The sequence below is a fragment of the Lutzomyia longipalpis genome, chromosome 2, assembly GCF_024334085.1.
Source record: "Lutzomyia longipalpis isolate SR_M1_2022 chromosome 2, ASM2433408v1".
NCBI classification, from domain to species: domain Eukaryota; kingdom Metazoa; phylum Arthropoda; class Insecta; order Diptera; family Psychodidae; genus Lutzomyia; species Lutzomyia longipalpis.
Genome location: NC_074708.1, coordinates 8,933,546 through 8,960,228, shown reverse-complemented (window position 1 = coordinate 8,960,228; position 26,683 = coordinate 8,933,546). Strand labels below are relative to the sequence as shown.

General features: G+C 36.6%; 2 protein-coding genes across 2 annotated transcripts; one reads left to right on the top strand and one right to left on the bottom strand.

The window, feature by feature from the left end:
* Positions 1-14,660: 14,660 nt before the first annotated feature.
* On the top strand, positions 14,661-17,435 carry LOC129789082 (nuclear transcription factor Y subunit gamma). Its single transcript, XM_055825720.1, has 3 exons — positions 14,661-15,298; positions 15,975-16,737; positions 16,812-17,435. Exons 1-3 carry the CDS (start codon positions 15,276-15,278, stop codon positions 17,031-17,033), a joined length of 1,008 nt encoding a protein of 335 aa, XP_055681695.1. The 5' UTR covers positions 14,661-15,275; the 3' UTR covers positions 17,034-17,435.
* A 1,614-nt stretch (positions 17,436-19,049) lies between these two features.
* LOC129789142 (coactosin-like protein) lies at positions 19,050-26,335 on the bottom strand. The gene is made up of 3 exons (XM_055825798.1): positions 26,052-26,335; positions 19,386-19,709; positions 19,050-19,310 (listed from the first exon to the last, which is right to left on the bottom strand). The coding sequence occupies exons 1-3, from the start codon at positions 26,100-26,102 to the stop codon at positions 19,197-19,199; spliced, it is 489 nt and encodes a 162-aa protein (XP_055681773.1). The 5' UTR covers positions 26,103-26,335; the 3' UTR covers positions 19,050-19,196.
* Positions 26,336-26,683: the final 348 nt, after the last annotated feature.

The following is a 26,683-nucleotide window of genomic DNA, read 5'->3' as shown; positions in this document are numbered from 1 at the left end:
TGCTCTTTTTCCCGTGTCTAATTCAATTTTGATTTTATCAGGTTGACTCTCTCCTGCGGCACAAATTCAACACCAATGCGACAAATAAGTTGATTTTGAGGTTGCTCACGGTCTCGTCTCTGATATTTTACCTGTATTTACACACGGGAGGTGATTCATTTCAACTTCAATATTATAGCAGAAGCTTGGTGGAGGTAACAAGAAGAAAAAAATGTGACACTCGCTGAAAAAAGGGGGAAGAGAATGGCAGTAAAAAATCGATTTCCGACACTGAAACTGAGAATTTCTGTTCTCAATTTCACAAGAAAAAACAAACATTTTTTTTTATAATAGATAATTCCAAAGATTCTTGCTTCATCGTGTGGAATGCCAATATTTCTGTTTGATGGGGAAAAACAAAAGGAAGAAAAAAGATTTACTGCCTCTTCTAAATTTTAGCACCACCTCAAGATCAAAGAACATATGCATATGTAGGTATAATAGGTGTGATAGGGTGGACTAAAATATTGCTGATTCGGGAGCCCCAACCAACAACGAGGTCTCTGAAGGTAATTTTCACTGCCAAAGCGGATAATGTACCATTCGGCGGCGAACAATTATTATTATTTCACACATTGGTGAGCACAATAGTGTAATTTCTAACACGACGGGCGTGCGCTCGCGCTCGCGCCTTTGCAATTGTGAAGAGTTTTACTACACATTGCTGCAATATATGAAAAGGAAAGCAAAAGTTGCCGTGAAGATGTTTTCATCAACGGCCGCGTGAATGAATTATACTTCTTTTTTTGCAGAAGAAATACATACCAACAAAATATGCAACAATTGAAATATTGAATGAGGAAACTGCGCAAAAAATGGTGGAATGATCTTTGTGCGTGAAAGGTATACAGACAAACATAAAAATACATAATCTCCTTCTAAAATATTTTCCACGCTAGGAAAAGCCTAAAAATAAATTTTAATTTTGGCATTAATCGCTTTAATAAGATAGCAAAACATGCATAATAAACTAATGGGAACAATGCAGGAACTGTTATGCATTAGGAAAGCTTGGGGACCGATTATCCATTTTTTTTAATTTTTATTATATTTAAAATAGTTCTTCTTGGCTTTTAGATCATTTCTCTCTTAAATAGAAAAAAAATGAGGTCATTGATCAAAAATGCTGTAAAAAAGAAAAGAAATTTGAGATGAAATTCTAAAGTCTAATTTGGGAGGAAGAAGAAGAGACTTGGAAAGTAGAATGTAGGAGGAGTGGTGAATCCCTATCGAAGCAGAAAAAGTCAGACACTAACGGCTTCCCTTGGTATTATTTTTTTCCACTGAACCTCCTGCTTCTTCAAATGATGCAAGAACAACAGAAAAAAATGTATATATCTGCTGAAGACTGCACCAAGAGACATGTGGGCACGTGCTCTGTGAAGCGAAGGAAATAAACACCCCTATATGTCTCATGGAAAGGTGGAAGAAAGATAGAACAGAGCAGAAGAAGGTAGAAGAGAAGAGCAGGAAAAAAAAGTAAGGCAAGATAGTAATAAAAAAACCGTCAACGACTTTTCTCTCCTTGGTCTGCAGGGCAACTGGAGGCAGCAGCAGCCGCCGCAGCAGCCAGCCACTGTGATGCACCTGTATCAAAATTGACCGTTTGCACCTCAACACGCGGAGAGAGAAGGTGAAGACCAAGGAGAAGAAAAGAGTCGCTCTCGGTTGAAAAATTTAATAGTTTTCGGATTAAAAATTCTTCCACACAAACACACAACCGGTGGGCTCTTTGTCCTCGCGCTCTTTCGCCTCAACTTCTTCGCACTCCAGCAGTTGCTGGATGGTTTCTCTGGGCGCTTCTTCTCCCGGGAGTCACATCGCGCAACGCTCTCCAAACAATTGAAGGGAAGGAAATTAAAATCATCTAGATGGTGTCTTCGTCTCCGCTAAAACATCACCCAATGCCTTGGGAGTGAGACAATGAAACTGGGGGTGAAGGGTCCCTCCTCGATCTTCCTCCGGCGCATGTTTCTGCCTTCCTTTTGCGCGCACTTTTCTTGCCTTTTTGATGTTTATTTTTTTTTCTTATTTTATTTCAGCATGCTCTCAGTCGGGGGAGAAGATGTGTACGTTGGAACGTAAGACACGTAAGACGAAAAAAAAGGTCGAAGATACGCTCGAGGGAGCATATGGAAAAAGTTTCGAGCTGAAATTTCTCATTAATTTCATTCACCTCCCCCATCACAAGACGATCTCCTTCCATGAGCACACACTGTCGCGCGCGCCAATTTGAAGATCACTCCTTTGTGAAGGTGAGAAGCTCTCTGCGCATTATTTTTTTACCTGGTTTTTACCAAGACTCACTGCAAAATTTGAGTTATGAATAAATTAAGAAATAGCTGAATGTGCTTGATTTGAAGAATTTCATTTATTTTTCTTTGTTGTAAAATAATTTTTTTTAAAACTTCTCTTAAAGATTTTCTTAATATATAAAGCAAAGATTAAATTTTTGTTACTCAAAAAAATATTCTAAGAGCCCGTTGAATGAATATTCTCTTTAAAAAACCACTATTTCTTCCAAAATTTAAAGTTTAACAGAAAGAATCAAATCTCATACAAAGATTTTCTCTTAACCATCGTATATAATATCCGTTGGAAGAAGCATCCCGGAAGAGTGAGCTGAAGTAAAAAAAAAGTGCCCCGCTATTGATTGTCTCATCTTTTGTGGATTTATTGGGCACTTCCTCCCCCACCTTCTGCTGGAGCATCGGACAGGCACAGAGGTAACGAAGGCCTCCAGGTGTGTAATTGGCTTCATTGAGGAAGGAAATCGATGTGGAGGTACACACAGAGAGGAAGTTATTTGGTTTCATTCAACTCCACGTCTCTCTTTTCAGAATTTCCTCTTCTGCCCGCGCCACATCGCCCCGCACCCATTCCTCGTATCACCTTCACGCCTATCTCATTTACCCTGATAAGGCTGCTGTGGGGGAATAAATGAAAAAAAAAAACGAAGAAAGAACTCAGAGAATAAATTAAAACCAAAAAACTTCTTTGCTATAATTTTTGTGAATATGAGAAAAAAATGAGCAAACACGAGAAACCACCATCATTTCCACTCAAATGGAACATAAAAAGACGGTAAATGTCATCGCGGAATATCTAATGCACACTTGAGGCTAGTCATGCTGATAATGCTGGGAGGAAGAGACAATATTTCTGTGTAGGTCTCCACATAGCATACATCCCTCATCTCGACCAACGGAAAAATTGTTTGTGAGGAAATTGAGTGCTGGCGCGTCGCGGTTTATGCCCATGCGATTGCGCTTGGTAAGAAGGCATTGCTCAAATTCTGTGGGCAGTTTGACCCCAAAACTATCTTCTCTCTGTCTTCTTAAGATGAAAGCGAATGTTGTATGTGGTCAGAAATTTGTGATAAAATTGGACGTTGTTGTGTTTCTTTTTTTCCTTAGCAAACCACATGTGTGTAAAGTTTAGATAATTTTCTAACACTCAACGGATTTTTTTAAAATAAAATTACAGTGGTGTTTCGCGGTAACGTCCTTCACTAATTTGTTTAATAATTTGAGTTTATTATTGAGATTTCTCCATTTTTTATGACTTATGAGACACCACTGTAAGTAATTTTCAAAGGACAATTAACATTTAAAAATGAAGAAAAAAAACTTCATGAAAGAACTTCTCAATAAATGATATTCTCGCCTTGTATGTCTTCCTCGATAACTTCGCGGTTTGCGGAGAAAATTGATTGATTCCGAACCCCTTTTTTCTTATAAGGAGAAAAAGAAGGGCAAAGCATAAAAGAGGAGCTGCGCGAGATCATTTGGGATTATTGACATCGGCAGTAAATGGATGCAATCCAGGTGAAAGAGGAGGAAGAAATGAAATTAATGCCTCAGCCAGAGTGTTGTATTGAAATGAGAAAATGTTGGCAGCACACGCCAATGCATCGATTTTATTTTTATTCGTCTGCACGGGATCATCTGTCGATGGTGAGGCCTCCGTAGTATCGATAAAAATGTGCTGCGTTGATCATCCACGGCGGCTGCTGATGGCCTCCGGCTGCTGCTGATGCTCTTCACTTCTTTTTGTGGATCGAAGATGTTGTGTGTACCGTTTGGTGTATAAAATGCTGCCCCATCGATGCCTCGTGCGCCAGCTCGCATGCGCCTCAATTTAATGCGCCACACCTGCTCATATTTGCTCTCTTTCGCTCCCGCAAGCGTTCCCTATATATGTATCCAGAGCCCATGGAGAGATGGTTTGCGCCAAACAGGGCCAAAAGATTCGGTGTGGGTCCCTTTTTGGAGGGCGCCAGAGAATCACGAGGGGTGCGGCGGGTGAATGATGTTGCGGCGGCACAACGGCAGGGGGTGTACGGCCAGGGTAGAGTCGATGATCTCTGTTGCTGCTGGTGAGATAGTTTACCTCCCTTTATCGATGCGAAGGAAGAATATCATCAAGAAGAAATGTTTTTTTTTTATACAATTCATTTTTTTAAATAGAACTTTTATTTTAATACTTTAATTAAGCTGGTCTTTGATAAATTAATTTTCAGCCTTACAGGAAATCTATTTTAGGAGTTTTACGGTAAAATATAGTAAATCATTGGTAAACTGATTGCAACGGATAAAAATTTAAGCTAAAGTTGAAATAAAAAGAAATTATGTATTTTTTAAGTTGTCATTTTTTATTTATAATAGTTCTTTTTCTTTTTTATAAAAACGCAAATGTTGGTAAAGCTTGGTTAATATTGGTAATAATTAGAATTATTTTAGTATTCATCTTACCACTTTAACATGCTTTTTCAAGCATAGTTTTTAATTATTAAGCAAATCTATCATTGATAAATAATTTACCATTTTTACCAAATTAACCAATCATAAAATTTTTATTAGATTTTACATACAATATGGCTTCAGTGAGTTTCCCTAAAATGCCATAAATCTCCAGAAATTTTTCAGAGTGCAAATGAGGGTTAACTTATGGAACTAAAACCAAAAGGACGCAAATCAGGAAGATCTAGGTGCTAGGAATTTCTCTTCGAGCAGCTTTATGGGTGTGGCTGTTTTTCTCCGCAGCGAAAATTACCATGAAACCTCCAACTCTCACCCTCACCCCATACATAACATACATGTACATAAATGAAATGGAAGTGAGGGTTGTTCTAGCATAGGAAGTCGTACACTCATTCTCCTAAACCCTCTCGCCCTCGAGAGCAAAATATCCATCAATTCACCTGCGTTTTGTACCGCGCCGAGAAGAATGGATAATGAATAGAGCTGGCTTGGTGTTCCATTGTTGGGAGATACGCGCTACAGCCACGAAGGCACGAGGGGTGGGGTGAAAAAATTTTCTTGTTCACCACCAAAATGGGAAAAGGTCATTAATTCTCTCTGACCTCGCGGTCGAAGGGAACGTTGGATGAACTGTTCTCATGTTTTTGGAGGAGTGAAATTTCTTCAATATATTGTAATCTCGCCCTCCGCATACGAATTTCTTAAATTCAGCTCGCTTTTCATCACGTTGCTGGTAATTCTATCGCGAAAACACTCTTTTTCTGCTTCGTCATCGACATTTATCATTTATAAAATACATAAATTTGTATACTAAAGTGAAAATGAGCACAAAGAACTGGTGATGAGTCAAAAAAAAATTGTTGAATTTGGCAAAACAATAAGTTGGAATTTTCTTCGTGCCACTTGAGATTACATACAAAGTGCACTTTTGTAATTTTCGAGGAGAAAATTCACAAGGATTGTCTCCATTTTCCAATGCAAAAATGCCGAGGGGTTTGGGATTTGTAAAAGATTTTCCTACTAATAAATCATTAAAGCCTTACTTAAAATTGCTTATAAAATTAAAGAAATTCTTTGTCTTTTTAAAAGTTTTAAAATATTTATTTTTTATCAAATTTCTTACACTTAACAAAACAAAAAATCTTCTGACTAAAAAAATGCCAATAGAATAAGAAGGTTTGCTGATAAAATAAAAAATATGCTGACAGAATAAAAAACTCCTGACAAAATAAAAAATATGCTGACAGAATAAAAAATCAGCTGACAGAATAAAAAAATGCTGATAGAATAAAAATGGTTTTTACTAAAAATTAGATTGAATGAGGAAAAATTTCTCCCGCAAAATAATGAATTTTAACAAACATTTTTCCTTTAAAATTTATTTTAAAAAAAATTAATAAAATAATAATTAACGATCAATTTTCTCAAGTTTTAAAGAATAAAATCTCTTGTGTCTCTTCACATTGTAGCAAAAAAAACTTATTTTATATTGAATCTCTGGGCACCTTTTGAAGCACCTTCCCCCTAATTTTAATATATATTCCTAATTTATATTGCGCGGTTTGTATTTGCATTTTGCGCGAAGCAACGTATATTGACCCCTTGCGAATTCCATTCGAGCGCCCAAACAAAGAGCACTCCACATATCGAAGTGGTTCGATTGGATGAAGAAAATCGTGTTGATTTTGCAAAATGGCTTTTCTTGCAAACTCTTGTTGACTCTGTGAAATTTTCCGCGATTTTTTTGTTGCACCAAATGCAGTGACTACAGAAAATGTGTTGAGCAAGTCAATGCGTTGGGGGCAAAAGCCATTCTGACGCACATTTGGGTGTCTCTTTTAGTTTTTTTCTGGCGTCCCAAAGATCCACATCCTGTCTTGATGGGCCAAAAGGGAGAGAACATCCGGGTATAGAGAGTGGTGGAATGCACATTTTCTCTCTTCCTTTTGCGAGAGACGCACGGAGGTGATTGTAAAACATTTTGGAAGGTGATTTACCATTCGTAGAAGAGGCAGATTCTTCTTTTCTCTTCCCAAAATGTCTCGCATGTGAGATAAGAGTCAGGGTCGTTGATGGGTGAGGAGATCGAGATGGGTAACAACGAAAGAGATTTTTTCGATAATTCTCCGAGGGGGCTTGTTGACGTAACAAATTGCTAGACGGTCATTTCCTCTTCGTTCGATCTCCTCTCCTTCGTTTCACGTTCTTTTTCTTATAACACATTTTGTTTGTCTCATACCTGAAATTCCATCATAAAATATATAAATGTCTCTTGGTGTGTACTTTTTGGGAGCGGAAGACCCAGAAAATATTATCATGCACTGTAAGATGGTTTCGGGGAGAGAAAGTCTTTCACGCCGGAGGTACAAAGTATCCTCATCCAAAAAATCAATCGACCCAACTTAAAAGGTCTCATTCATTGCGGCTCGTATATTGCAACATCCTCAATGCATATTCAATTTAGGTGCTTTTGAAGCACATTCCTCCCCGACGATGTGGATTTATAATTCGAACTGATTTTGTTGATCTTTAACCAGAGACTATGGGCTCATTAACAGAAGTATAAGAAAAAAGAAAAAGAAATAACTCCCTCGTGACCTCAGAGAATATTAAATTCAGGGTGTGCGTTTTGTAAAGGAGCCTCCTAAAACTGATGACTCTTTCAATTAATGCAAATTGATGAATTTTAACTCTTTTTTTATACATATTTCCTTTCTCTCCCTGAGCTTCACCTCTTCACGACATCAAAAGTGCCATATATTCGATCATTCGTATTTTTTTTCATTCCTTCTATACCTCCAACTTACACTAATGTGTGCAACGCAAAGAGAATTTGAGTGTGGAAAATAAGCAAAAAAAAAGAGGGAAAAAATGGGGACAAACTCTTACGAAATTGTCTGATATAAATGTTAATTTGAGATGCTTTGCAAAGAACAGGAGTGGAAATTGCTTTTTATTTGAGGCACAAACAGAAGGACTGCGATGATGCGTGTTCCATGATGAAGCTCTCTCCCAGTCGGAGGGTGGCCACACCCAAAAGTTCACCTTCATCCCTCGCTTGTTTTTTCGCTTGAGATTTTTATGCTTGGTGCTCATGAGTCACGTTTTGTGTGTGTGCAAAAGAAAAGCAGCGCCAGGACATTTTTTGGGATGGTGATGGCGTGATGACTGATCCTTTTGGGTGAGAGGAGAGCAAACAAATTAATTAAGTAAATGTAGATGTTAATTCAGTTGGACAGAAATTACAAAGAGGAGAATATGGAGACAATCCTGCAGTTTGAATTTAGATTTTTGTGAAGCTTTAAAATTATTTGAACATTCTGAAACAAATATTTGGGGGCTCACGTTGAAGCGTAAATAACGCGTAGCAGCGTAAGTTTGAGTACGACGAGTAAGACATTTAAAAATTGCTGAGTATGACGTCGTTTTTTGGTCAAATTTATGTTAAAGATGAATATTCAATTCAACAACTACATACGTCGCTCTTTTACCTGTCTTACATTTTCACGTGAGTTTCCCTAAACTTATTGATGCTTCTCTGCAAAAAAAAATCAAAAATTCCAAAATGGCGACTAAAGAACGCTAAATTTCATTAATAATACTGCAAGTATCCTTCAATAAAATGTTATTATCTCATGGCTTTGGAGAGAAATTAATACTACATTATGCAAAACATTCCTGTCACGCTCTCCCATATTGAGTGCACTTTGATGGAAGATATCACGTGGCGTGCATCTCTCCCTCACAGTGGAAGTCCACCGAAAATGGCAAAGTGCATTCGCGGGCAGAGTCTTTGATATATTAAAAAGCCAGAGAAAATCCATAAGTCTCTCCATGAAGCATTTTATTCTTCATTTTTTATGGGACGAATTCCGCATGGAAAAGTATTGATTAAAATTTCTCCTCTCGTAGTCGTCAAAGTGATGGTGAAATGCGACGCGAGAGACGACACAAGAAGCAAAAAAAAATCATTTTATTAATAAATGAAGAAGAAAAAAAGAGTGGGTACGCCATTAGCATTCTCTTGTGGGCACCGTTACTTTTAGCTTCTTGGATGGAAGATCCAATCAATTGAAATTTCTCCAGCAGCACGCACCGCGGAGAGACTTCCTCGCGAGTCGTGGTCATACCTCCTCCTCTTACATGCGCACCCAACGTGCACATTGTGGCACATCACGGCATAAGAGCGTTTGTCTCTTCTTCTTCGATTTATGATTGGGAAATGTCACCTGAGGAATTGGTAATCAGTCAGAGGAGGTCATCAATATCCCACCATTCGGCCATTTGTCTAAAAGAGATTCATCGCGTGGCGCAATATACTGGATTTTCTTTCATTTCACTCTTTCCATCCCATCCAGAGTTGATGGTGTTTGATAGTTTAGTTTTATTTTGAAAATTATAGATAAAAGTAAAAGAACTACATGGTAAACCACAAAATATAATCTAAAGAAACTGAATATAAATCTTTAATCTAATCGATCATCATCAACTCTGTTTCTCTAACTTCTCAACTGGGCGGTAAAGTAATTTATTTGATTCGTTTTTTTTCGAAGCGATCTCACCGAGATGAAGATCTCTTTTCTCCGAAGGAAGATCTTCTCCCGCATCTTCACAAAAACTCTCTGTCTACTGATGCCGCACCGAGATGATGCGCGCGATGATCTTCGAGAGAAGAAGAGGAGGTAACGCAGTAGCAGAATGCCACACCAGCAGCCGATTCATGGGGCAAGTATGGGAGAAGATAGAGAGTGAGTGGTGAGGGAGCCTCCAACGAGTATGCGGAGAATCATTCGCTGTGAATATCAATGAAGCAATGGAGCAGGGAGTGAATTGGAATCACGATCTTCTGGTTTTCTCCTCTTTTGCATCACCAAAAGCTTGACAATAAGTCCACATAAAGTATCTTGAAATTTATTATGTGATGGAATTCACGATTTCGTATGCTCATCACTCCGATGTAACAAAATTGGATGGAAAATGTATGTGATGATGGTTGGCACGGGGGGCGGTGGGAGGAAGCAGTTGCTGACAATCAACTTGCTTGGACATTGAATTTCTTCACATGAGATTCGTCCGCGGGAAGACATACGCTCGCCGTGCCCCGCCAGGAGAGAAACATATAAAATGAATTGAGAGATAATCAAATCAATTCATTGGACTTTTGTGTTTAATGCAAATTACTTTTTCACCTCATCTTTTTACTGCTTCATTGTCCTCCCTGCCCATGGAGGAGAGAACACAACAAACAAATTTAACACCCATTAACGCTTTTAATCCATTTTGGGCACAAACACTCGACATGAAGGTATATTATTTTTATGCCAGATCATTGTTCTCAAAAATTCTATTAAGAGTCTTGTATTTTATTCTCTATATCTACTAAATCTTTTGCTTTAGTTGTTTATTTTTTGCTGTTTTCTTGAGAATGATTAAGTCTATAACTAAGGGTCGTTGAAGGGAACATTTTTAAAAATATTCCTAAGTCTTTTTTTATCTAATTAATTTAATTGAAAATTATATTTCTTTCTAAATAAATCCCAAAATTAGATTTTATTCTATTTAAATTAGACAATAAATTGTAGTTTTTTTGACTTTACACATTACTTTACACACTTTTTAATCTACAAATTCAATTTGTGATATGAAGATATTTTTTGTCTATTTTATCGTGATATTTCCACTGTTTTCTTACAACGATAAAATTTATTAATATACATATACTGTGGTGGATGTGTATATATTCCCTCAATTTAAATATTAAAAAAAATCATCCCAAAGATTATTATTTAAAGAATTTCATATTCTTAATATTTTGTTAATCAATAATGAATTGTTTACGTGTTCTCTTCCAAAATAGTTTTATTTGACGACATGCCCAACGCTGGCGGATGAAGAGAGAATGCAAGATGATGGGGCGGAGTCTGTGCAGACTGTGTGAGAGATGAAACCACAGAGCATTTTGGAATGTTTCCAATCAAATGGCCAAGATTGTCATCTCGGTGCGAGGAGGATGAGGCAACAAAATGAAGGCAAAATACATTCAGCAACATCTTTAGTTTGTTGTGCAGAAATTGTGAAAAGCCGGAGCAGCTCTCGCCGTCTGTTGACCATGAAGAAATCAGTGGTGCAATTGATGTCACACGAATTGCCAATTGATCCACCTTCGGGGCTCTTTCTCCATCCCACCGATATATAGAGAAAAAAAAGAATGGGGGTCACATTTCCACTGGCGAGATGCGTAACAAATTTTAATAATAATAATAATAATAATAATAATATTTATTTATCATTAAATTAGGGGTCCGCCCCTCTTACAATAATGGCTACTAGAACAAAAAGTGAATAGAGAAAAAAAAAGGAAAAGGAAGAAACACAAGTAAAATAAAAATAATAAAAAAAAAGGCAAAAATAAAGAAAAATAAAAAAAAAAAAAAAAAAAAAATAGATGAAAAGTTAAGATTTCCTCTCAGACTGAAGGTATGCCACCACATTATCTACAGAGGATCTAGCGGTGGCAGGAAGGGAGTTGTAAAGAACAACACCCTTGTGAAAAAGAGTATTCGCTAGATGATTCGAGCGTGCAGCCGGAACCAGGAGTCCCCTAGTCCTGACTGATGCTCCGGCAACCAGACATGAGAGAAGATACCCTGGACCTCCCATCAGGTACAAGCGAGACAGAAAAATTACAGCCTTTTGATTTAGGAGAGAAGGAAGATCACATCCAAAAAGCTCATCACGATGCCTAGAGATATGATCACGGAAACGCAGGCCACATATATACCTAACGCAGCTATGAAAAGTGACGGACAGACGCCTAAGTGTTTCACTATCAGCAGCAAAAAATAACTCGGCTCCATATGTAATTATGGGAATGAGGAGAGACTTGACGAGAAGAAGTCGAATATCTTTAGGAGTGAAATCCTGATAACGCCAGAGTGTCCTAAGAGAAGAGTAAACGCGCTGGTTAATATGTGAGATATGATCACCCCACGTAAGTGAGGAATTGAAAATAACTCCCAGATTACGAGCACGTTCAACAAAAGGAATAATTTCACCATAAATAACAAGAGGAAGAGGATCAATGATAATAGTCCTTTTGGAAATTAGCAAAGCCTGAGATTTCTTAGGATTCAAAGCAATACCATTTGCATTAGCCCAATTTTCAATATTTATAAGATTACTATTTAATACATCAAAAGCAAGAGAAGAATTAGATGGGGTACCTTTGCAATAAATTTGAAGGTCGTCAGCATAAAGATGATAGGAACAATTATTCAAGATACTAGGGAGGTCATTGATGAAAAGAGAAAACAATAGAGGCCCAAGAAGCGAGCCTTGAGCAACTCCACGTTCCAGCATTACAGAATCGGAGATAGAGTCTCCAATCCTCACACATTGACTACGATTACTGAGATAGGATCTAAGAAGACTAATGGCAGAAGAAGAGAAATTAAACTGTTTATAAAGTTTGTAGCAAAGCAAGTCATGAGAGACGCTGTCAAATGCCTTACTAAAGTCTAGAAGAAGCAGCACAACAAACTGACGGTTGTCAAGAGCCACAGAAATATCATGCTGAACCTTCAAAAGAGCAGTAGTAGTGCTATGACCATTGCGAAACCCAGATTGAAACTCAACAAGCATTCTATTACTATTCAAAAATAAAGACATTTGATTCAATAGTATTGCTTCAAAGACTTTAGAAAGAACAGGCAACAGGCTAATGGGCCGATAATCAGAAAGAGTTTTAGGAGAGGATACTTTAGCAATCGGTACTACCAATGCAGATTTCCAGATATCAGGGAAAGTAGAACTAGTAATGATAAAATTAAAGATATCTGTAAGAATAGGAAGAATTACGGGAAGAATAATCTTAACAAAAGGTAGTGACACTCCATCGATACCCTGGGCATTAGATTTAACACGCGAGAATGCGAATAACACGTCATGAGGTGAAACACAAGAAAAACTAAAACCGTCCCACGGGGCTTGAGGCAGGACTGGACAGACAACATTACTACCGGTAGCAGCAAGACTAAAGTAGGTATTAATCTCATTAGCACTGATATCTGCTCCCTGAGCTGATGAAGATTTAGCACGCAAGCCAAGCTTACGTATATTTCTCCAAAGCTGTTTGGAGGGAAGCGCAGGATCAAGGTTAATTTGGTAATATGACTTCTTAGCCTCTCGAACTAGAAAACAGAATTTATTACGTAAAGTTATATAAGAGAAACGATCTACAACACGACCGCTAATCCTCCATTTTTTAAAAGCTCTATCTCGTTTCCTCCTGAATTTAAGAATACGAGTATTGAACCAAGGTGTTACCGAATTTTTAATTAGTACCCGCCTCTTAGGTACAACATCTTCAAAAAGTTGATTTATAATTAAAGTCAAAGCCTCAACACGATCAGATGCAGTAGGAAGCAAAGAAATATCATTCCAATTCAAGAGAGAGGCAGCAAATTGAGCAAATTCAGGATTGCATTTAGAAATATTAGGGATGATTTTATACTGATTTTTACTGCGCGGCAGATTTATTTTGTAATCTATAAAAATTCTTCTCTCACACAATGTTGCTGCACCAGACTCATCAATTTTCTCCCTGCAACGATTAAATTGCTACCTTCTCCTTGCAAAAAGACTCTCGCGGATGAAGAAATGCTGGGTTTTATTTTCTTGAATTGAGTAGCATCGATGGACGACAGTCAGTGATGCATTTCAATTTCTGTGCATATCGTAATTGCAGTGTTATGGTATCAAGAGTTTTCTTTTGCCTGTTTTCTTCCATTTTGATTGATCATTCTTTGAAAGATTAACATGATCATTTTTTCGCTTAAATTCTTTACAATTTGCTTGCGAAGTCCTCTTTGAGTCTGGCATTGATTATGTTTAATTAATAGTCCTCTAAAAATGCAATATTTCTGCCAATTTTTCAACAATAATTTGCTTAAACAAAAAATCAGTTTTCAAAAATAATAATTAATTATTTGTTAATGTTTTCCTGAACAACTTTTGATCATAATTGATTTTAGAAATGATTTTTCGTTAATTTTCACGGATCTAAAAGGTTTTCGTTTCTGTACAGCTAAGTATTTCTACACCGTTGGTCCAATCGTGATGAAATTTGGTACAGAGGCTTCTTATATCAGGCGGTTTTCACCAATGACATTCATTTTCCCCCCAGAGCCCCCCTTCGTAGCGCCCCCATATAAATTTCATGCTTTTTTGACTACTTTTTGAAATTGGCGCTCTTTTTGGTACATTTTCTTGAAGAGAAAATGAGATGGATGCAATTCACCGCTATCTGTCTCCCTCACACATCCACTTTTTCGCAATTTTCTCGCGTTTTTCGCCGAATTTTCCCGGGAAATTGTGTTTTTTGTGACCAGGAAGAATATTTTGAATTTTTGGCATAAAAAATTCCAAGTCACGAAAATCCATTTCCGGGAAAAAAAGTGCGTGTAAAATCCCCAACCGTCAAAATTTCCGCGGGCCCCAAATTTCGCACAGAGCGGCTTCCCGGGGGCTCCGGAGCACTCGTAAGTGTCACAGGAGCCCCAAAAACGTGTTTTGTGAGAAAAAATTGGCGGAAAAACAAGAAAAATCGCATTTTTGGAAAAGCAAACAAAAAGTTCGTTAAAGTTCAAATTTTATTATTATTACACAAAATGCTAGAGTGAGAGGAAAGTATTTTTCACATGCCATCTCGTCCATCTCGTAAAGAAATAAGAAAAATTGCATACCATCGTCCTGTTTTCAGCGCCACCATACGCCAAGTAGGGGAAATTCCAATCAGTACAGCATGGCGCTAGTGTCGGTGAGCAAATGCAAAAACAAACCAGTGTGCTGCCCGATGCGAGGTATGCTGTCAAAATTGACGTGGTTGTCATTTAATTTAGCTATCGTCGCTGCGTAAATTATCGTGTTTGCGTGCAATTTAGCCCCATATTTGGCCCCGTGCACCGTGAAATCCGTAGCAAGGGTGCCAGTGAGTGCGGTCGTGATAGAGTTTGGGGTGCAAGAGCGCGAGAAGTGTTCGAATTTGCCGCCAAATTGGTCAGTGAGTCTCAATGGACGTCAAAAACAACCAATCAAATCCAATGGCGGCGCATATGGCAAATTTCATTGGAGCTTCGGACAACTGACAATTTTTCTATTGGTTTATAACTGTGCCGATCATCCCCATTGGTTTTTGAAACCCCAAAAACTCACGATTTTACCACGTGCTTCACTTGGACTGTTTACTTGTGCATTTGTGCATTTCTCACGCAGCATCTCATTGCAAATCACTTTGTTCCCATCACAAATTCTCCTCCACAAGCTCGCCACTGAGGCAGCTGAAATTGTCTTTCATTTCCTTCGTGTGTCTCGAAGTGAAGAGGATTTGCTCTTTTATGTGCACCGAATCCCCCTTGAAAGTGGATTTGGTGCTGAGGATCTCTTGAACGAATACTAAAGGAGAGCTTAAGGGAAATGTCGTACGTTTTGCTAAAAAGGTGAGAAAAAAGCTTGAAAAAAAAAAAGAATTGAAGGACGGGAGAGGTTTATTCTTTTTGTGTGGGTCGTCCACTCCTTGAGAGGGGATTCATTCATCTGAGACGCTCAAAGCGTGTCTTGGATAGTACGTTTGTTATGAAGAATTTCAATGCAGTAACCTTTGCTCTTACATGAGTGGAATGATTCTTATTCGAACTTCAAAGTAGGAAAACGGAAAAAATTGCAGAAAAACGTCTAATAAGCAAATAGTCGTCAAAAACATAAGAAAGCTTATTCATTTTTATTTATTACATAATATTTGAGGGGTTTAGATCTAAATCAATTTTACTTGATTTTCCAGGAAATTGAAAAAAAGATATTAATTTCAATTTTTAAATTACTATTAATTAAATAAAAAATAAAAATCAATTTTTTGAGAAAAACAATTTAATTTTAAAGCTCTAACAAAATATCCTCTAATCAATCAATTACAATATCTGTGAGTTTCATCTCATTATAAAAAAATTAAAACTTTGTTTTTTTTTTAAACATTTTTTTTCTAATGAAGCATTTTATTATTTTTCACAACAACAAAAAATAAAAAATAAAAATCTTTAATAAAAAAATGTTTTGGTGGAACTCTTCCACATGGAATGTGTCTTGACTTAATCTAATGCACCAACCATTATTTTGCAGTGAGGACATGAGCGAAGATGCTCAGGAGGCCACGGGCAGTGGAGCTGGTGGGAGTGGCGGGTCCGGAGATGAGAATAACACAGCAAATGCGGGTGAGAGTGAGGCTCAGGCCACGCTGAATAGCTTCTGGCCAATAATAAATGAGGAAGTTAAGCGAATAAAGACAGTAGATGCTAAGAATCAAAATCTTCCACTGGCGAGAATTAAGAAAATCATGAAGCTAGATGAGGATGTGAAGATGATCTCAGCTGAGGCGCCTCTGTTGTTTGCCAAGGCTTCTGAAATATTCATTCATGAACTAACACTACGTGCGTGGGTGTATACGGAGGACAACAAACGACGGACGCTGCAGAGGAGCGATATAGCGATGGCCATTTCGAAGTATGATCAATTTGATTTTCTCATTGACATTGTGCCACGCGAGGAGATTAAGACGATCAAGAAGGAGAGTGAGATCAAGTCCACGGGGAATTGTGAGCAGGTTAATCAGATTCAGTACTACTTCCAACTGGCGCAGCAGCATCAGCAGGCGCTGCAGGGACAAACGGCAGCCCCAACGCAGATTCAGGTGCAAACATCGACGCCCGTCACATTGGGGGGAATGCACAATAATATCATTGTGACGTCACCCACGGGAACGCCACAATCTGCTCAGCAACCCGCCACGAATGCCATGATTGTTAACAATGTACCGCAACAGAATCAACCGTTGCAGGTGCTGCAGCAAATTGTAACGCCCACCGGAGAGATTCAGCACATTCAGGTGAATTTATATTTTGATTTCTATCTTCTCTAGCAGAAAGTTTAAGAACTTTATTTTTTTTGTCTTACAATCAGATCCCCCTGTCGCCGTCACAGTTGAACCTCATTCGGATGCAAGGTGGTGCACAGCAGCAACCGATAATAATTCAAACAACAGCCCCCCAGCAACAAACTGCCCAGCCACAAATTCTCCAACTGGGTCAGCCAGCATCGCAGCATCAGCAGGTTTCTGCTGCCCCGATGTTCATCAATGCTACAGCCACCACTGCAAGTGCTGCATCGTCGACAGATGGGTAGCATCAAGTGATCGTCATGGGACCTGGCCCTTCCTTTGCGCATGGACGATAGCGACAAAAAGGAGCCACATTTCTCTGCGTGTAATGTGTAAAGTGAGTACGTAAAAGAAAATAATAGCCATTGAGGCTTAAAAAGAGGACTCAAAAATGCCAGTTTATGGACAAATGTGTGAAGCTCACAATTTTCACAGTGATTTGTTAGCTTCACTTTGTTTTCCCAAACACTTTTTTCAGTGCTTAAAGAGAATATTGTATATTTTGTAAGGTAGTCGTGCATTTTGATCTTCTAGCAAAGCGAGAGAGAAAAAAAAACGTTGAGAGTCTCTCATCGATGTTGTCTTTATATTTTATAAATTTAACACCTTATTCAGGAATAAAAGAGCAATAAAAAACTCAAAAAAAAGTTATTTCTTTTCCAAGAATTCCGCGAGGAAAATTCTTAGAAAGCCTGAGATAACGCATGGAGATTACTTGGTTGAAAATACTCGTTTCAAATAATATTTAGAGTGAAATCATTTTTTTTAAGAAACGTTTTATCATGTAACAAAAATCAGAAGCTCTTCCGGAGAGAAAGAAATCTTTTAAAAATGTTTCCTAAATATTTTCGCTGACTTAAAAATGAAACATTTACTAAAGGATGTCATGCACAATACAAGGGCGAAGTACCTAATTGAAGGAAACGCAGAAAACAATTTTAACCCACCCAGTCTTGTAGGGAATCAAAAAAGGATAAAGAATCGCCAAAAATATTCACCTTTTTCCACTGGGGTCACAACGAAAAAAGGCAATAAAGTTTTGTAAAAATTCAAAAAAAAAATAGCCGCCATTCGCCATTTTGTTCATTTCAATGCATGAAGCATATGTTTCAATGCTTCGCCATGAGCTTGTCTATGAGAGTTTGACATTTCATTCATGTTTTTTTTGGGAAAAAATAAAAAAATTGCGTATTTTTTAGTTTAATTATCGTGGTAAATGTGTTTTACGTGTTGTTCGAGAGTGATTTTTATATCTGAATACCTGAAGGATGAATTCCCGCACAGCTTGTGACCGTCTCAGCGAGCACATCTCTCGTTACAAAACAAAGCAATCCAAAAAAACAATGGTCGTGGATCGTCTTGAAGATGACTTTTTCACGAATTGAGAGATCCTCTGCGCTGGAATCCTTTGCGTTTCACACCACCACGACGGACAAGACGATGGATTGCTGGTTTTGTGATTCCCTGGATGTTGTCATGCAAAACCTTACGATGTTTCTTGGCACCACCTTTCCCAAGACCTTTTCCACGACCAATGATGTGCTCGCTGAGACGGTCACAAGCTGTGCGGGAATTCATCCTTCAGGTATTCAGATATAAAAATCACTTGAACAACACGTAAAACACATTTACCACGATAATTAAACTAAAAAATACGCAATTTTTTTATTTTCTCCCAAAAAAAAAAAATAAATGAAATGTCAAACTGTCATCGACAAGCTCATGACGAAGCATTGAAACATATGATTCATGCATTGAAATGAACAAAATGGCGAATGGCGGCCAATTTTTTTGAATTTTTACAAAACTTTATTGTCCTTTTTCGTTGTGACCCCAGTGGAAAAAGGTGAATATTTTTGGCGATTCTTTATCCTTTTTTGATTCCCTACAAGACTGGGTGGGTTAAAATTGTTTTCTGCGTTTCCTTCAATTAGGTACTTCGCCCTTGTATTGTGCATAACATCCTTTAAATTAATTTGTTTTTCCGGTTATCCAAGTTAGAAATGCGCTTAATTTATGAAAAGGATGCCAAGGAAGACTTATTAACAAGAAAATATCATTTGGGTGTATCCCAAACATTAATATCGTGTTGAAAAGATAAAATGATTCAATGTTTCAAAAGGACGCGAAATGGTTAACTAATGTTTCATGTTTCAAGACCGAATTTCAATACCGCTAAACGGCTTGCCCGATTTTCTTGCATGAGCTATTGATTAAAAAGTTTCAAAATTTACAAAAAAGTAATAAAAAAAAAACAAAGATTTAAACTCATTACAAATTATTTACTTTTATTGAACATTCACAATTTCGGCGTCAGAATTATACAAATTAATACTACAAATTAAGCATTTTAAATGAAAGTGGCGGAAAATGACTCAACCCTTTCGGGGGGGTATATGGTTTTACTTTTAATTGCGTACTCCTGTGCCGTAATTTGCACCCCCGGCCCGATTGAGGGCATCCCTAAAGAGATCAATGTCCAATTCAGCTTGCGATTCGGCCTGAAGTTCAACGGCAAAATTCTAAAAATTCGCAAAACAATAATTTTAGAAAAAATATCAACAATTTGTTAATTTTTTATGTTGATTGGTACGTACATTAATCACATCTTTAATGACGGCCTTATCTGTGGACATTTTGGCACGCTGCAGCACTCCCACGTTGGGTCCAATCCACGTGAGGAAGAGGAATTTGCGCCTCTTGGACATCTCATCGCCCATCTGGACGCGGAGGTAGCCAAAGGCACGCTCACTGTCCGTGAATTGGCCTTTAAATTCCTCAAAATCCGTCCCAGATTGCATGTGGATGATTCGTGCACCGTCGTATTTGAAGACGCACCAATCGTTCTCAGTTAAATCAGACCGCACATCCTCGTACGCCTCACGGATTGATTCCTTGTCCAGGGACGTTGACATTGGCATCTGAAATGCAACAAAAATTATTATTTAATTAGAATTTTATTCACTTAAAATCGTTAAAAAAATCAAAATATTTGAAACTTTTTCTAAAGGACAATTTTATTTTTATGGGTGTTTCAAAATTAGTTAGCAGTGTATTTTTCAAACCATATTTGTCCCACATTTTAGTAAAATTCCTTCTCTAATTTAAATCATTCAAATACAATTAAGACGCGGAGAGAAAGATAAGAAGAAGACTGATGCTGTCTTCAAGTATTTTGCATGTGAATGCTCTTGCAAAGTTCTCCAAACTCAAATTCTATTTTAAGATTTTGTACATGATGGTACAGACAACAAAGAATCGGAAGTATATTATGGAAGGTACCTATACAACATTTTGCGCGAGAATTCATTTTATGTCCCGCACTGCAATTATCATAAAATATCTTATCGCTTCTCTTTTGGGACTTTCCCTTCCATTTCTCTTCGCAACAAGCTCCACAAAATGATGGCGCTAATTTGAAGCGCGGCAGATGGATTTTCGTGGCAAGAAATTGTAATTGATTTGACGAAAAGATTCACTCTGTGAGCTTTTTTTTTGCGGTGAAACTTTTTATTCTCTCGAAAATATTGACTTATTTTCTGGCAATTTAATCCCCTTTTCACCACCTCTGACTTCACTCTCTCTCTCTCCCTTCGTTCTTCGTGGTCTACATAATATATATTTTTTTAATTGCCACAGAGAATGGGTGTGGGGAGGAATAATAAAAGAAACAAATTTCGATAAGATTATATTTCAGCGAAAATTTCCCATATATCAGTTCATGAATTTCATTTTATACCAAAAGGAGTACCTATCCATTAAAAAAAAGAACTCTCCGTGAAAAATCGATAAAACCCCGTAAAATTTCTATTGCTTTACAATTTTCCAAAATCATTTCATTTTCCCATTCATTTAATTACTTTTGCCGAATCATTTTCTTCGAGTTTTTTTGCAGCTTATTTCATGGGTGTGTGCACCACGATCGTGAATGAAAGGAATTGCATGGAGAGGAAGAAGAAAATAAAATTAAGTAAAAATGAAGAGTGAGGATGACGATGAAAGTCAAAATGTGACTCACTGAAATATATTTCTTTATAGTTTCTAAAATTACATTCTCGCCATTCTTCCCATCTCTTGACACGTCTCTCCTCCAGAGAGGAAGAGAAGGGTTGAACGAACATCCTGCATTGCAAATTTTCCTTTAGGGGAGACAACAAAAGAAATCTTCCCACGATCAATTGCAATTTTTTTCTTCTCTTACATCCATTCATCATCCTAAAAAGGCATTTGGGTTTGATGAGCAAAAATTATGTTATTTTCTCAAATCAAAATTTGACACGCTTCTCATCAAATTGTCACATAAAACGCATAAAACCATCTCACACAAACCATTGGCATAGTTATGGGTTTAAGTTTTACAGTCTGGTCAGTTAGAGCTTTCAACTAGGCCATGAATTTGTATTGGAAGATCTAAATAAATAGACTGGAGTTTGTAGTTTATTAACCCTTTAATGATCGTAATGTATTTTGTGGATTAAATCTGATTCAGTACTTGTACAGAAAGAATATTACTGAACAGATCTTAACCTAGATTGATGTCCAAAAATACAATATATATCTTTGAAAATATTTAAACTCATTTATATTGAATCGAATTAATACCAAAAATAATTTAATTTAGCACAAAAATTTTCTTTGATTATTTAGCCTCAAAATTTTCAGATATTTTTATAAGAAACTTAGGATTCAAAGAAACTTGAAAATTTGAATTTCTATTAAAAAAGAATTTCTTACGTAAACTCTCGTAGAATACTGATAAGGAAAATTTCAAATTAATCAGAATTATCGCCAGCTCGTGATCAAACTGTATTAGACGTCAATTTAGCAGACATATAGTAAATTGTTGGCAATGAGTGAGTTATGGGTTACAAATGAGCAACATGATCTACTCTTGACTGTTGTCTTGAGGCTCTTGTGAGAGGTGTTTGGATTTGTTAACAAAACCCAGTGAAAAGCATGACATTGTTGCATTTAATGTACTCTACGACTCTGAAATGCAATATCACACATTGATTTTTTATTAACACTCATAGACCGATATTAATCCGCTTCCCATTGAGACCAATTTATCGCTCATTCTCATTTTTAAAAGGGGAAACTAGATACAGATGAATAACCACACGTGCTGGATCAAACCGAAAAGTCATTAAACATACAATTTATTGGTTTTATTTCGTTTAAAACACGATATATATTTCTACTCTTTCTGTTAGATTTCCTCATTTAAGTGAATTCATCAATATACCGGTCTTCCGCAACTTTCCGAGAGATGCATTTTAAATGATTTATATTTATACGCGAATTCTCTGTCTGAGACATACTTTTTTTTCTTTTTCATAAGAAAAACTTTTTTTTTTAAATCTCTATAAATATATTTTCTCTGGCATGAATTAAATCATCTTCAGCCCAATTCTCACCCTTCTTGATAAACTTTCTTGAAGTGCGATGTCACCCAAAATTCAACTCACCCTGACCTCTTGTTGAAAGAGGGTTAGAGGGGAGTCTCAAGACTCAAGAGGGTAAGGAAGGGTATTTGTTTATCCGCATGACAGTGACCTTGCCAACGGTTGAATGAGGGGTTCTCTCTTGTGGAATTGTGTGCTAATGCTCTGGGCTTTTCATTCAAATTAAATTTATGAATAAATCAAAAAAGTTCCAAGAGGGTCATTAAGCGTTTAACTCTGTGAATCTACACAGAATTAGATGTCTAATCTTCCCTCCTCATCTTTATTTTAACGCAAGTCGCGCGTCTTCCAAACATTCCACTTTTGCTTTGACCAAAATTCACAAGTAAATTTTCACTCCAAGTTGATGTGTCCAAAAAGTGGCAATGAAAATGAGGAGAATTTGTGTTTTTTGTGACTTTCTACCTCGTGAATAATTTATAAAATAAACCAAGAAATGAACATTTATGCTAATATTGCTAATTGAGTTAGAACATTGGTTGGAAGTTTTTTTTTTCTTCTACTATACTTCAACCTTTTTTTCTATCTTCATTATTTCACAAAAATTCAATAGATAATGCAATTATTTTCTTTTTTATTTATTTAAAAAGTCAAGAACCGAAGTGTTTTCACTTCAGTGTTCTTTACATCATGTCCGTAGACTCTATTATCTAACGAGAGGCGCATAAGATAAGAGCTTTTATTGCATATTTCTAAATGGGGATTTATAAGAAAAAATGCCAATACCCTTTTAATTTTCTCAAGAAAATTCCAGTCATTACGTTGGGCTTATCGCAAATTTTCTTTTAAGAAAAAAAAATGAGATCACGATTTTTGGAATTTTTAGAGATAGATAAATCGAAAATAAGTTCAGAAGCTATTTTTAAATAAACATAACTTTTCACAAAGAATGGTAATAACTCGTTAATTGCAGTTGATATCAAAAGTGGAAAAAAATTATGAAGATAAAGGTTTTAGGAGAATGATTGCCATTTCTAATCAAATTGATAAAAGGTTAAATTAAATTTAATGACATCATAAAATGATACCGAATCTATCCTATCTATCCTATAATTACTGAATTATTAGGAATCCTATTCATCTTGCTCGGGGAATAATCGAAACTAATTATACGAGAGAAAGGGGTAAAGTGGTTCATTTTGCATGTCAATTTTTTGACATTATTTATCACATTTATAAAAGAAATTTACCGGTATTTAATTATGATTTTTAAAGGAATTTGAAAATTACATAAATTTTCTTTTATTTTGAAAAAGAAAATTATTCAAAGAACAAAAAAAGGAAATGCTTTTGAGGGAGTAAAACATGGATTTTAACCTTTAGATATTCCTAATTTTAAAAAGGACGACGTTTCGGAGATTTATGTGTCCTTCCTCATGTACAAATTCTTTTGGGGAGTCATCAGTCAACTCTTTTGTATAATTATTTTTGGCTGTATAACATCCAGTCAAAATGCCTTCTAATTAAATTGATTTTGATCAATTTTTAGGCAAATTTTAAAAAATTAAGAAAAAATAAAAGATTTTCGACAGAATACACTGAAACTTTGTTAAAAATTCGTACAGGATGTTCTTCGGCTATTAACTTTTTAAAAATGATGCTAATTTGCAAGATTTATGTATAGTTCCCTCCTCACGAAAAAAACATCTTATTATTTTGTGAATGATTTCTCATCAACACTGCGATTTTTGAGCGTTAAAAAAATCATTTCATTTACATTCTCCACCAAATTAGGAATTGGTGGCAATAACTTGCTATATGTGCTTGGATGTTAAAATTTCAAGTGACAACCATACGTAGGTTCTCTTAATGTTAGTCACGAGTATTTTATTGCACAGAAAAAAAAGGTGAGTCAAGTATTGTGGAACTTCTCCCCAAAGAACGCGTCACATTTCGGAAGATAGATAAAAAAATATCGCGAGGATGTTACACGAGGAATAAGTTAAAAATATAACTTTGTCATACTTTTTATGTTAAAAAAAAAATAAGAAAAGAAAAATAAGATAGCGTCGTGATAAAGAATTCCGCGGTGAGCTGATTTCTCTGATGCTCTTCTTGTGCACACACACCTGAGAGATGGGAAATGTGGAAAAACAAGAAGAAGATTGTGCGCCAAGAGCTCGGCCCATGGGGTTAAGAAGTCATCGAAAGTGTAGCTTCATTATGTTGCGAAAGAACGGACATGGAGAGCTCTTTTTTTTCTTTTTCTTTCTCTCCTTTCAAATGCCCCCCATTTGAGGTAACTGAACTTGAATTGTGTAAGAATTTTCCTTGATTTGTAGGAATAATTTATTATTATATGTAGTAAGATTGCTCCTCAATGAAGCAATTGACGTGCAAGGAGGGCAGCCACGAATATGGCGGCTAAAAGGTGAAGATTGCAGGTGAGGCTGAAGAAGTATTTTTTGCAGAAGACTTTTTTTTTGCAAAACACACCAACACCATAAATATCGGAATGAAATTTAAGAATGGTGGCAAAGAGAGAAGAGAAAGAAAAATCTGCAATGTGAAACCGGTTGAAGTGATGATGAGGAAGGAAGGTGAGACCTGCGCGGAGTGTAAGTTGCGAGATCAATGGTTGATGAAGAAAACGTGCCGCTGGCAGGGAAGGGGGGAGGTAAGAAAATGAACTTTGGGTGAATTATTTTGGCTTTTATTTGTGTCTCTCCACACAACTTGACTGGGAGACAGCAAAGTCACCCAAAGTGAATGGGCTTTTTTTTCGGGAATGATTTAGGGCGAAGCTCACTTGCTATGGGCTCTCAATCATCCAACTCCATGGCGTCGCCCCATTTGATGAGATTTCACGTGAGGAGGCTTCCCATGAAATTCGCCAGATCGTGAAAAAATGTACCACATCCCATTTTTGCTCTAACAATTTAAAAAAGAAAAATCTGCTCTTGAAATGTATTTTTTACCGTAGACATTAATTGGGCAACGGAGACACGAAGTACAGGGTGTACCAATATTTCTTTTTTCTAAATAAGAAATTCGTTTTTTTATGGTTAAGAAATGGCGATGATCCAGAAAGCATTTTAGGAGCTTTTTGGGGCTTTTTTGTATATATTTTAGTATTTTTCTCATGTTTTATTTTGGAAGTCTAAAACTTCAATACACCTTGATCGATCGCATCATTTAGAATTAAATTTCTCTGATCCTCAGTCAAAATTTTGTCTTAAGCAAAAGAAAAGAATTTTCAATAAGCTTAATAAGCTCGAAAAACTTTAAAAAATTGCTTTGGTTTTGAGAAATCACTCTTGAAATTTTAAAAAGATCTGACAGGATCTGTGAGGATCTGTGAGGAAATTATCAAAAAAAAAATTAAGTAAATCTCTAGCAAAAATCCAAAGATCTAAATTTTGGAATTAAAAAAAAAGAAATTTACAGAGCACCATGTAGGATGGAAAAAGTCTGTGAAATGTACAAGAGAATCATCCAAAGTTGTGGTTTAATTAGCATTTACAAAAGCAAGAGAGAGAGAAAATAAATAAAACAGTAATAAGTTTTTGGACAATCTCTCGGAATTTCCGGGAGAGAACAGCACATGATTTCCATCATCTTCATTCTCAGTAATAACTTTGTGTATATATATAAAATAAATTCTCTTGGGAACATTGTGACGTTCTTCCCAGCCATAAGAACAAAATTCTTGTGAAGAATAAAATTTCCAGGGTTGAAAAATGATCTCGTGATGATTAATCCGCCATATGGTGTGGTATGTGTGGCCTTTTTGCCATTCACCAAGAGCCAAAAAGACTTTGTGCAAAATTTCATACACATTTTAATTTAAATATTTACCTTTTTTGGCTTTGTTTCCACAATTTGTTCAATTTCCATCACGTCAGACATTATTTCTCTTGCAGAATTATCCGAAAAAAAGTTTTTTTTTGACTCACTTGCGGCAAAAGCAGTTAAAACGATATTGAATCCTAAACTCTTTTTTTTTCTTTCTTCCACACTCAATTAAACGGGGTGAATGTATGGGAAGCCGGCGAATGCGCGATATATCGCGAAAAAAAAAGAACGGGGTAAAGAGAAAAGAGCTGTGGCGATAAAAAGCACCAAAACTCTCTATGGAGACCTTGTACACTTGGCGGATCGGAGGCAACTGATCGTCGTTGGGGCTCCAAATGTATTTTCCAGCGTATATTCACATTGCATTTTGCCTGTGTGCGGCACTACGGGTGCTACAAAAGTTTCAGAATTTTTTTCTCACTTCTATTTAAAAAAAAATTTTCTTAGTAGGTATTCTGTAAAAGAAAATTTTAAGATTTTGCAGTTCTAAAAATTTAGTAGCTAAGTACTAATTTTGAGACCTTCAGCCAAGACACATTTTGTTCTTTAATGCTTTGTTCGCTTTAAACTTTATTTCCAAGTAAGTACTTATAGACCTAGCTAAGACCCAATTCTTTCCACAAGAAAGAACTGGT